We start from the raw sequence: 12,547 nt of genomic DNA, 5'->3' as shown, positions 1-12,547 counted from the left end.
ATTTGCAAGAATTCGGGGTCATTTGATCAAAATGTGTCCCCACTGCCCCCATACCTAAGAGCCCCTTCAGTAGACCCTGGACCATGTTTGCCTTCTCTTTAAATTAAGAAAAGAAGGGAAAAGAAAAGAAATAGATCTCTTCCAATGTCTTTATTATCATTATAATTATCATAATCTTTAGTTTTCAAAAATATAAATAGGTGCACGGAACCCTGGTGCCTGCACGGTCCCGGGGGTGGGGGAGGGAGGGGGGAGGGTTGGGCGGCACTCCCACCGGGAAGGAAATGCCCCCCGCCCAGCCCTGCCGAGATCGAGATCGACACCTGCTAGGGTGGCAGACCCGGGTGAGAGGAAGAGGGACCCTCGGAGGGAACCCGACCCCCACGCTTTGGAAGATCCCTCGATGGCTCTCTCCTGCCCACTCACCTGCGGCTGGAAGCCACCCCCTCTCCCCCAGGCTTCTCCCCCGCACAGATGGCGCAGCCCTCCTACTCCGTCTCATCCCATACATTCAGCTGCGGTTCCGCACTCTTCATGCCCTCAGGCCTCTGCCCCTTCCTCCCTCCTCCCTAGCTCTCCCTGGAGGTGAAAGAACCAACGATTGCACTGCTCTTGGATAAGTCAGGAAACAAAAAATTACCTTCTTTATTTAACTTAACCCCTCCCCTTCTCCCCCTGTCCCTGCGCTGGTCCCTGGAAAGGCACAACGGGAGATTGAAGAAACGTCTCTAAACTCAGTCCACGGGTTACAATACGTTTGCTTTGCTTTGGCATTTGGGAGGAAAATTAGATGCAGTTTTGGCGATTTGAGGGGGTGGGTGGGTGCATACACAATGTGGGATTTATTTTTTTTCCTTCTTTAATGGAATTCCTTATATGACAGAAAGCGACAAGGAGAGGACACCATCCCTGTGGGATGTCAGCCTGGCAAGGCTCCTGGGCTCAGCATCCTGGGCACGTCCTGGAAGCTCCTTTCAGTGGGCCGTGCTGGGGCGGCTCCTCCTCAGGGGCCGTGAGCTCCGCTTCTGTAGTCTGCGCTTGTAGGTGGAGGCTGGGGTGAAAGGGAGATGGAAACATCTGGGTGAACCCTGGGAAGAAAGTGGGCCAGCCCAACCTCTCCCCGTCCTGCCCCTTCTCCGCTGGCTCCCCTCCCTGCAGAAACCATGGGCTCATGAAGGCAGCCTGAGGCTTTACCCACTTCTTGGTTTTGATTTTTCTTGGAACCACCTTGGGCTTCGGGGCTTCGGGGCTGGTGTTGAAAAGGAAAGTGGGCCACCCACTTTCATCTTCACCTTCTCAGTGCAAGTAAGCCCCCTCCCTGGGGGCAGCGGACATCTGTGATTGAGCCCACAGACGGTGCAGACAGCGGGGGACAGGGAGGAGGACGTGTTGGCGGTATCTAACGCTGTGTGGGGCGATGCTCACGGTCTGTGCAGGTGATCCGAGGCTCCTCCCAGTGCCCGCTGGGCTGGCACCGGATGGTGGGCACATGGCGCTGGACAAAGCCCTCGGTGCACTGGTACCGCACCAGGGAATTGATCTCGTACCGGTCCTTCTTCTGCCCGAAGATCCTGGCGTGCTCCACCACGGGGGGCTCTCCGCAGGCCACTGAGGGGCAAACACCCTTCAGAAAGGGCTCTCAGAGGGTCTCCCGTGATGCCCCATGCTGGTCATGAGCCAGTATGCCCCCCTCTGGCTGTGAGGAGATGGGCTCAGAGCCCAAGGAAGGGGCACAGAGCCTGAACACCCAGCCGTGAGCCCTGACTGCTGGGGAAGGGGTGCTTTCATGCCGCACTAAGAATCTGGAAAACACTGGTTCTAACATTTGAGTTCCTCGATGATTTAGAGCAGCAGTAAGGGAGTAAAAGGGAGAAAGGGGGGGAAAGAGGGCGAGAGCCGGGCAGACTGTCTGTGACTTCTCTATGAAAACAGTGATGCAGGGGAAAGTGAGAACTAAAGGAGGCCTCGGGGGGCAAGGGAGGGGAACGAGGCCAGGAGCAGGAACAGGTGGGGAGTGTCCTACTCGCACCTAGATGTCCACAGACTTAAAGCTGATGATCAAGGCTGACAACTCCGACTCTGCGACTGATGGGCTTGGGAACCCCAGACAGGGAGGCTCCCAACCTATGTGTGATTGTGGGTGACTTTCTGTGCTGATATCCAAGGCACTGTATGTGTGGAGAGGGTCTGTCCTCCTGGGACCTTCACCCTCTCCCTGTCCCTAGTGGGCTGGCCCTTTCCATCAGCTCTGGGATGCTGGCATTGGGAGTGGCCCCCCAGGTCAGCTCCAATCTGCTAGTTGGGCAGGTGAGGTGACCTCAACAGCCAGGAGTCCGGGTGACTCGCCCCAGGTCACACAGCAGGAGCCTGGAGTCTTGATTCTCTCCACGCTGCTTATCCCTCCCAGGCTGCTGCTTACCTGTGCCCTTTTTACACGTGAAGGGCAGCTGGTAATTGCAGGGAACGTCATTCCACTCGCCCTTCTCATGCCAGATCATCACCACGCAGTCCTCCCCAGTGGCAAAGAAGTTGTCAGGCTGGTTGGGGCGCCAGTTCTCAAATTGCTGTGGGTGGGAGTGGGGAAGGGCTGAGGAGGGGGCAGCAGCAGTACAGCTTGGCTGGACCCCTGCTTTCCCTCCCCACAAGCCCCTTCCTGGCGGTGGCGCAAAGACTGCTGGGAGTCTGGTCAGGGTGGTCCCAGGTGCCATGGAACCCACGGGCCCTCCAAAGAGCTGCTCACACCGCCTGGCTGTGGTCCTTGTCAGGAACTCAGAGCCCCCAGCACTCGCAGTCCCTGTTAATGAGCTGACGACACTCTCCTCTTCCATATGGGCCAATGGGGCTGGTCACCCAGGCTGCCTGCCTGGGCAGGACTGGGAGGTAGACATATGGCTCCCAAGTCCAGACTCTGCCTTCCCAGGCTTCTCCCTCTAGCCTGACTCAGGGACAAACAAGTCCCCTTTCCTCTAATGTAACTGCTCCCCTCCCACATGACCCTGTTCATATTCGCCTCTTCCAGGGAGCCTTCCCTGAGGTCCTTTGCTGACCTCCACCATTTACTATGTGTACTGTTCAGCTGGCATCTATGTTGCTTTCTATCTGTCTGTCTGTCTCCTTGAGTGGACTCGAGTTCTCTGTGGGCAAGGAACCACTCTAAAGCTTCCATGTTCCCTCTTGGTGGTTTGCCTTCCTTTATTCATTGCCTTCCTCATCCCTCACCCTTCCTTTCATGCCATTATTCAGTTGTCCAGCCCTGGGCTGGTCTCTAAAGGGACAAGAACGAGACACAATCTCTGATCTCAGGGCTCCCGGTCCAGAAGCTGCTCAGTGAATGTTTGCATGTGATTTGAATGTGTCTCTCTCTGGGGGTCTTTATTCATCTCCTCTGGGCCGCCAACTATCCCGGGTGCCCCCAGCAGAACTCACCATGGAGTGTCCATCTGACCAGCGGAAGTCTCCTTCGATGGTCTTGTCATTCAGGCCGATCCACTGATAGTCCTGAGCATTGTCTGGAGAGAGGACGTGGGTATGGGGCGCCCTGAAGGTGTCTGAGAAACTTGAGCTCGTAGAGACAGAGGGGATGGAGGGGTGGCAGGAGCTGGGTGGGCTCCTAGGAGCGTGACACCTGCCTCCAGGGTCCTGACAAGGGTCTTAGCACCTGCATGTTTGGAGTGCATTTGGACCATCTCCCTGAGCTGACATGGACTGATGACAGAGTCGGGGTTAATCCAGGGCTGACTCTGACAGACAGTGGGCTGTCCTGGCTGCAGCCAGAGCCCTTGGCCCCTCAGGCAGCGGAAATGCCCTTCCCTCCCTCCCTGCCCCCGACCCCTGCCGCCTCACTGGGCCCAAGTCCGCTGACTGCTGCCAAGGGAGATCCTTCGCCCATGTGACCATTCTCGGCTTGGGCCCCTGAGGCCTGGCCGCACTCACTGTTGACAAACTCCTGCTCCTCAGGGGTGACGATGCTGCTCAGGTGGGACTGCTGCTTCCGGCACTGGCCCTCGGCGTCCACCCAGGTCGCCCGGTCGGGGAAGTGGCGGTAACAGTGGCCCTGGAACTTGGTCCAGCCCTTCTCACACAGCTTCTGGTCTGCAACACAGGTCAGGGGCTTGAGGAGAGGGCCTGGAGGCCGACTGGGGACGGCGTCTGCTGCCAGTCTCAGGGCAGGGATTCCTGCGTTCACCCTGCCTTCCGTGTCACTCCCCAAAGGAAGGGAGAGGCCCGACTGGATCGGGGCTCAAGTTGGAAGCCAAGAGGCCTGGCCCTGCCCCCTCCTGCCCCAGGAGCCTCTGGGAAATGCCAGGGACCCTTTCTTTTCCTGATATTGCCTCCCACCCCCAAAGCTTTTCTCCTGTTGAAGTCTGCTCTGCAGGGCTGGCAGAGCTCAGCAGCCAGGTAAAAAGAGGTGGGAAGATAGGAGGTGTTGAGGCTTAAGGAAAAACATGGCTCAGAGGCTCTGAGGGGCTCCAGGGAGAGAGGGAGCTGCAGGGAAGTGTGTGAAGGGGGCAGCAGCAGGCAGTGCTGGGGGCATGAAATGGAAACTTGGGTGGGGACAGAGGAGCAGAAATGTCTGCTTTGGGTCCAAAGAAGACACAGATCTCTAAGTCTATCCTATCTGAGCTGGCTCTAGCAGAGCATACGATACTGCCTCAGGGTCCACGACCCATGGACCCTGGCTTTTCATTTTATTTCTTGGTGGCAGATGAGAAGAGGGGAAGGGCTTCTCTCCTCCCAAGCCTACATTGGTAATGGATTCTGAGTTCAGCAGAAGGGACTGATGTGGATCTCTTGGAGCAGCCTAGAGGGACAGACAGAGGCAGGTGCGTGCTGGAACTGGCTCCTTCAGGCTTGGGAAAGCCATTAGGAGTGTGTCTTCCCGACTCGGCCTTTATTTTTAAATTAAATTTAATTAATTAATTTATTTATTTAACTATTTTTGGCCGCTCCGTGCGGCATGCGGGATCTTAGTTCCCTGACCAGGGATTGAACTCGTGCCACCTGCAGTGGAAGCACGGAGTCTTAACCACTGGACCGCCAGGGAAGACCCCCAACTCGGCCTTTAGTGACGTTACATTGGTAGCTTTAACTGGCCCTCGTGAGAGTGTTATACCCCAGAAATTGGCAGACGCTACAAATCAGGGATCCTCCTTCCTCTTTGAGAGTCAGTTGTTAAACATCTGCCAGCACAATACTGGACAGAGGGAATTCCAAGACCCTCTTTTCTTTCTTCCCCTCGTGCCTCACAGGTGAAGGGCTGTCCCTAGGGCCCTGGGGCTGAGTGTAGGGCCATGAACCCTTCAGGCTGTATGGCAGCCTCCCTGGTCTGGCTGTTCCAGGACGAAAGGACCAGTACCTGAAGGGAAGGATGCTTACGCTGAAGGGGTGGATGCTGGGCAGGGTTGGAAGACAGACACTTGGGCAGAGCAGAGAGAGAGAAGAGTTTGCGGCCAACAGCCTTTGAAGAAAGAGGCAGCACAGCAGAAAGGCTTAGGAGGATGCTGCCAGTCGCCTGCTGCCAGTGCCTTCCCCACGGGTTTGGAAAGAAAGGCAGAGAGACTTCAGAGGTAGCTCAGCACCTGAGGAGGCCAGAGGCATATCATCCCAGGGCTGATTGTGGGGTCCATTCTTGGGCCACCTGAGTGCCTGAGGGCTGAGCTGGGTGGGCAAAGCTGGAGGCAGCAGCTGTGCTGGGAGGGGCCAGGGCCATGCAGGATGGAGGCTCTGGGGCAACAGCAACAGAATTCCAGGAAGGCTGCAAGAAGGAGCAGGGCCAGAGCCAAGGCTTGAAGCACCCTTGGGGTGGTGAGCGCTCAGGATTGGAGTAGGAGAAGAGATGCAGCCCTGCTCAGTTGGGTGCCCAGGCCCAGGGCCCAGTTCAGGGGCTCTGGCACCCTCTCTCTGCTCCATCAGAGTGCAGAGCCCTCTGTGGGCCTGGCCTCCACTCCAGCAGGGCACTTCCTTTCCCAGTCTGACACCCAAGAGCTGTTGTCTGCGTGGACATTCCATGCCCTTCTCCCTGTGGCAAATATTCTGACACCCTGGGGAGGAAATCCTTGTAATCCTCCACTCCCACCCCAGACAAGACCCCATGCACCAATTTCTTGGAGTCTTGGGGTGAAGGTGGAGAATGGGAGGCTGCAGGGAAGGAGGGTCCAGGCCAAGTCTTTTCTTCCAGAAGTTCCTCCACCAGTCTGTAACCTTGGCAGTGCCTCCAAGGAACATGCAATCCAAAACTACCTTCCCACTCTGATTAGGAGTTTCAGTTGCTGTCTGGAAGTTTCTGGGATGTCTAAATTGAGAGTTCATTGAAAATGGTTTTGAGCCCCTAAACACTTCCAGTTCTGCACAGACCATTGCTACTAGCAACTGCAAGCTCCATCTCCCCCTTTCTGAGTTGGGGTGGCCCTGAGATGGGGAGACTAGGAAACACTGAAGGTGAGAGGGCTGTGGGCTCAGTCTGGCCTCAGGAAGTTCCTGGCCCACAGCTCCCTTTGGCAGGGCCTGGCCCAGGTGCAGAAACTGAGGGGTTGGCAAGGCCCAAGAGAGGAAGCTCAGAGCCCTTGCAGCGAGGCTCTGTTCTCTCTAGCCAGCCTTTTGCCTTGCACAAGGGAGGGAGCAAGGAAGCATGGACCGGAGTGGCACTGACGTGGCAGCTGTCACGGTGGCAATGAGGACAAGGTGACATGCAGCTGTCCTTGTGCATGCATGACTTGAGCATGCTGGTGACACAGGAGCTCTCAGACAGACAGACCATAGCTCTTGCCAGAGAAGAAGAGGAAGGCAGCTTGACCAGTGTGGCACGGTGGCTCCCAAGGCCATGGAGGGGCCACAGAGGTCCCGTGGGCAATACGGCAGGCAGACACATGCCCATGGCCATGCTGGGAAGATCCAGGGCTCTCATCTGGAGCAAGAACCAATGACTCCCACCCATAGTGTCCTTCAAGACAAATGCATGGAATTGGCTCTGTCTTCTTAGTCTGATGCATGCACCAACTTTGCTGGTGGCATCTGGAAGCCCTGGAGCAGGTTAGTGTTTGAAAGGTGCCCCAGAGCCCCACCTTCCAAAGTGCAGGCTGGCCCGGCCTGCATGTCTCTTCTGCAGTCAGATCAGCCAGTGCCCCAGAGGAGGGCTTCTGCAGGGAACAGCAAGAGAAGGAGTGAGAATGAGTGGGGCCGACTTCTCACTTGTGGCCCCTGAAGTGGCTGTCTGGATGGATCTTGGGGGCCCCACAGGGCCTAGAACCTGTGGTTAGCAGGGAAGGATGAGGGAGGAAGAGGGGGTGCAGCAGTTAGTAACATTAGCTGAAGCCGAGACGGTCGTACCGATCTCACACAGGTCCCCTTGGTAGCTGGGAAGGCATAAGCATGTGAAAGAGTCGATGGCGTCCACGCAGGTGGCTCCATTCAGACAAGGGCTTGAGAGGCACTCGTCAATGTCTGCAAGAAACCAAGGGCCACCATTAGGACTCCTGCCGGCAACTCCAGCTTCACAATTGCATTGCAGCTTCTTTATTGGTGGCCAGCCCTGCTGCTCTCCAGAGCCCTGGATTTCCTAAGAACTGTTGCTGCTGCTGCTGCTGCCGCCATCGTGGAGTGCTGAGCCAAAGATCCAACAAGGGTTTTCTTGGATGTGTGTGGTTCTGGATGCGCAAGCTTGGAGCATTGGAGCCAGGTTTCCCAGTGGGTGAAGGGATCTGCTGCTTCTGAGGGCAAATGCCTACTGTGAGAGTGAGCTTGGAGTTCCTCCAGGACGTCTTCTCTTGTGAATATTTCAAGAGGCCTTGAGGTCTGAATTGGCTCTCAAACATGGCGGTGAGCAAGGACACTGGAATTCCAGTTCTTGAAGCTTGGTTCGACCTCTTTCTTTTCCTAGCTTCTTCTGTAGTTATGAACCAAGGAAAGAGGGCAAGGCCGTGCAGTACTAGAACAAAGAAGCTAGAAGTGGTTCACAGAGTATAGGATCATGAGAAAATGGCAGTGTGGGATATCTGCATGAGACTTGTTAGATTTTTTTTTTTTTTTTTTTGGTTGCAGACACCTTCTTTGTCTTCAGTAAATAAGATTCTAGAGTATCTTATAAAGATGAAGCCAACATTGTTATCTTGGGGGAAGGGACAGAAACCCAGCTTAATATTTCCCCATGTAACCTCCTTCCAGTTTAAGGCCTCAGAAATGGACATCGCCAATGAGTCATGATTTCTAGAAGGGCTGCATCCTGGCCAGCGGGAGGCCAGTGTTTGAAGCCAGCGAGGCGTTTAGTAAGTGGCCATCCACCAGCACCAGCCTGGGATACTGGCAGGTCCCCATCAGCCTCTGTTCCCCAGAAGACTCTTCTTTCCTTCTGTTCTTCTGGTCCAGGATGTTCTTTGTGATCCAACTTCTTTGTGGGACTTACATTGGTAAGTCATTGGCCTTTGCCTCAAATTTTCATCCATTAGCCAAGGTGAGAACTGAAACTCCTAATCTGGTCTTTCTGCACTTTCAGAGAAGCCAGAGACCTACAGGATCCTTCTACTCTCTTTGTATTCGTTCTCCAAAAACACCGGCTGGGTTACTTCCTCTGGGAACATGATAAAAGGTATTGTGAAGCTCCTCTTCCCAGGGGATTAATAAAATTCTGGAATGAAAGGGTTCCACTGGCTTATGGGGGCAGCATGATACGTACAGCTATGTTCATACAACCTTCAGGACCTGGCGTGTCTGTGGGTGGTCTCCACGTAGGCAGCTCCCTGAATATGTTCCAGGACTTAGTTCTTACCTCTCATAAGAACAGACTAGATCTTAAAGTCAATCCTCTGATAAGAAGATAAAAGCACTTTCTTCTGGATCCTTTTCACTAGTGCATAGCCGATGTTATCTAGACCAGAGCTGGGTTTGTGCAATGGGAGGCCTGAAAATCTCAAGTCCTCAGGTATGTCTCTCTTCCCACGAAGTTCTTGGCTTTATTTCAGGGAGTGTACACCATGGGCTAGAAATCAACAGTTCCAAGTTTGAAACTGTTCCAAGCAAAACCAAAATGCATGGAGGAATGGACTGAAATCCCAGCATGCACTTGGATTCCCAGCATGCACCAGGATTCCCAGCAGCAGCAGTAGCAGCAATAGGTCAGGCCGGTGGGCGGAAGCTGGGGGAGGTTCTCCTGCTTCAGAAAAGCTACTGTTGTCTTTCGTCCATTAGCGTCATTATGGAAGATGGGAAGCACTGGGCAAGGGGGTATTAAGCAAATGTAGGCGCTAAAGCAGTTGTACAGAGCAGGGGACAGGAGTGGCCTGTGGGGAGAAGAGCCAGACATCAACCCTGGGGCCTCTGGCCAACCCACGTGGGAGAGGGCGGGAGGGCGGAGGCCCCGAGGGAGGTCGGGCCAGGTAGCTTCCGGTGGTACCAGAAGCTTATTTCACATCACTCGCCCCCACAAGGCAGCATGAGGTCCGGGACAGTTTTCCTTTGGTGTTTGGCCAGGGCACAGGATCTGACAAGTCTGCAGAGACTGAAACCCAAGGAACCAGGTTCCCGGGCTCAGAAGCTGTTTTATGCAGGGCCCTGGATTCACAGATGAGGAGGAAAGGAAGGGTCATAATCCTGAAGACCAGAGCCTGTGAGTGGCACTGGGGCAGCTTAGAGAGGCCTTCAGCAGTAGGGAGAGGGCTGAGCATCCTGTGTGGGGCCTTCTCAGGCTTGTGGTGCGTCCTCTCCCCTTCCACTGGCTGGAAGAGCCACTCTGGCCCTGATTTGCCCACCTCTTTCTGTGAAGGCAGTTAGAACATTGCTTGTCTTCTGGAACCATGAGAAGGGTTGGGCTGGGCCCTGCTGTACTTTGGGTACCCCAGACAAGGTGACGGCAGATGGAGGACGGGAAGGGCTTTGGGCAACGGGCAGACGGTGTGAAAGAAGAGAGGAAAGAGAGGGATCCAATATCTCCCCAAAATCTTCTCTGAGCCAGACACTATGTCTCTCACACACTTATCCTCCCAGCGGCCCTATGGCATGGCCGTCGCTGGGCCATTTTACAGATAAGAAAACAAATGAAGTGACCTGCCCATGCTGGTAAGTGGGGGAGACAGATTGGAGAAGATGGAGGAGAGAATTAGACCATGAGGATGAAAGCTGGGCCTCTGTTCCACATGGAGAGAGAGAGAGAGAGACACTGGAGTCCTGGATCTCAGCATCTCATTACCATTTCTGCTTCCCCAGCCAAGGGCTCACCGGTCATCACTAAGCAGGGACTTTGAGTCCTCTTCTCTCTACTCTAATCAAAAGGGATGGTTTGTTCCTGAACAAGGCCCTCTAGTGATATCTCTAACTTAAGGGAGAAAATAACTGAGAACCCTGGTAAAGGTGAGGGAAATAAAGATACTTGCAAATAATCACTTTGGCGTCTGAATAGGAGACCACAGGTCTCCACCCTGAAGAGGTCTTGTCCAGCTGTTGTCTGGGTCAGAGCCCAGGATTTCCAAGTTAGAGTTTGTTTTGTTCATAGAAAAGGTTGAATGGAATGACAGCAGGCGCTTTTACTCAAGTGATACCCAACCAAAGGGGTTGCCACTTGTAAATAGCATGGTATGAATGGTACCCCTCAAGTTGTTCAGTGTACAACCTGTGCAGCTGTATGTGGTGACCCTGGACATGACTTTCCTGGACAAGGATAGAGGGAAAATCTCCTCAAGAAGCACAGAGACAATTTCTTAGCTCAGTAGATGCTCTGCACCCTGCAAAGACCTAGGATCAATCAGGATGAACAGAATTGAATATGTACACTCACTTTCTGGTGTATCACAATCGACAGAAGGATTACAAGAGCATATTTATCAGTTCCAATTTGCTTTAAAAACAAACATGATTAGATTAAAAGTATGTTATAGTTATTTATACTATCAAGTTGTTTATGTTTTTAAAGTTTGATCTTGAATGTAACTTTAATATCCTGCTAAATTCAATTAGTTGCCTGTTAAAATCTGCCCATGGACTTCTTGGTTAAGTCAAGTCAAGAAGGTGTAATTTGTATTTTCACTTGTAACCCTGTATTTTCACTTGCTTGGAAAGCACTTCCCCCCACCTCCCAGGGATAAGGTGTCACTGGAATTCAAATATCACCCCACTATGGGGAGAGACAGGGTCAGGTCATCGATCAGAACCCCAAGCCCACAAAGTAAAAGATGTCAGTTAAACAGAAAAGAGGCTGATTAAATTTTAAGTTCATGCCCTTCTAACCAAGGAGTTTAGAGAAATCCAGGCAATGACAGTGATTGCTGGGAAATTGGACGTGAGATCTGATTTCTCAAATTTAGCTGCCCATTAGAATCACTGTGGTATAATCTTTAGATTAAAAAAAATTACCAACACCACCAGAGTCCCACCCCAGACCAAGTGAATCAGAATAGCTCAGGGCGGGGCCCAGGTATAGTGCTTTTTAAAAATGTCCCAGATGATTCTAAGGAGTAGCCAGGATTGAAACCTCAGAATCAGAAATCTAATCCCCACAGGAAGTACTGTATTAGCAATGGAGGTAGGGAAGATGCTTCTGCTTTTTAAGTGGATCCGAATAGGATAGTCCTGCTTTTTTTTTTTTTGGCCACATTGCTAGGCATGCGGAATCCTAATTCCCTGACCCTCTGCAGTGGGAAGCGCAGAGTCTTAACCACTGGACCGCCAGGGAAGTCCCCAGTCCTGCTTTTAATTGCTAAAGAATCTAAGTATTCATTAAACATATTTATTTTGATGTAAAGAGTAGAGATTAATAATTTATCAAGAACTTCTTTACGGAACGCTGACTAAACAAGATGACACTGATCTATACGGTCTTTTAACAACCTGTGGTTCCCAGTTCTAGAGCCAGATGACAGGTGGGTGATCTGTGGATACTGGACACCTTCTGCAGTCCTTTTGGAAGCACCAAATCTTGAGCTTGAATTGAACAGGAGCGACTTGGAACACCAGGGGTACAGCCATGGGCAATGAGACCCCAGATTTTGCATGTGGATGACTCTTACCACTTGCCCTTTAGAGATGACAAAGCTTTTTGTAATCAGTGGCTTGAGAGATGGGGAAGGGGAACTGGTCAGATGTACACAGACGATCTTAATCCTCATAGCAGTGTTTCTCAGCTCTGCCTGCACACTGGAGTCACTTGGGAGTTTAAAAAACCCCAGTGCCAAGGCCACAGGACCATTCCAATCAGAATCTGCGGGGGTGGGACCCAGGCATCAGAATTTTTTTAAAGCTGAGAACCACTACCTTTGACCCTATTTACAAATGAGGTAGTGAGGGCTTGTCTGTGAGTGTCTAGTTGGACCAACTCCAATTCTACAGCTGTTCTTCATTCTGGTTCCCCTGAAGTCTGGCTTCTAGCTCTTTAAGACCGACAACCGGTTGTTATGTTCAAGAGAAGGCTTCTTATTTAACCGAGTGTGTTAAACAGCGAACACCTCAGTTCTTGATTGGACTTGCTCAGTGAAGTTAGGCAAATCACTTAACCTCTCTGTGCTGCAGTTTCAAATGGGGATGATTACCAAGCTCTCAGAGCTGCCTAGGAAGAAACTGTGGGAAA

General features: G+C 52.7%; 1 protein-coding gene across 2 annotated transcripts in view; it reads right to left on the bottom strand.

The window, feature by feature from the left end:
- Window positions 1-131: 131 nt before the first annotated feature.
- ACAN (aggrecan) overlaps window positions 132-12,547 on the bottom strand; it is a 63,222-nt gene continuing 50,806 nt past the window's right edge. Inside the window, exons 13-18 of one of the 2 annotated variants that reach the window (XM_082450911.1) lie at window positions 7,327-7,440; window positions 3,934-4,092; window positions 3,427-3,509; window positions 2,420-2,564; window positions 1,426-1,608; window positions 132-1,051 (exon numbers count right to left, since the gene is read on the bottom strand). In XM_082450911.1, coding sequence (XP_082307037.1) covers window positions 975-1,051; window positions 1,426-1,608; window positions 2,420-2,564; window positions 3,427-3,509; window positions 3,934-4,092; window positions 7,327-7,440 — 761 coding nt within the window. In that variant the 3' untranslated portion in view covers window positions 132-974. The remainder of the gene's footprint in view (window positions 1,052-1,425; window positions 1,609-2,419; window positions 2,565-3,426; window positions 3,510-3,933; window positions 4,093-7,326; window positions 7,441-12,547) is intronic. The other variant, XM_082450912.1, reaches the window with a different exon arrangement.

Source organism: Balaenoptera physalus, assembly GCF_965194825.1.
Source record: "Balaenoptera physalus genome assembly, chromosome: 2".
NCBI lineage: Eukaryota > Metazoa > Chordata > Mammalia > Artiodactyla > Balaenopteridae > Balaenoptera > Balaenoptera physalus.
This window is presented reverse-complemented; position numbering and strand designations above follow the sequence as displayed.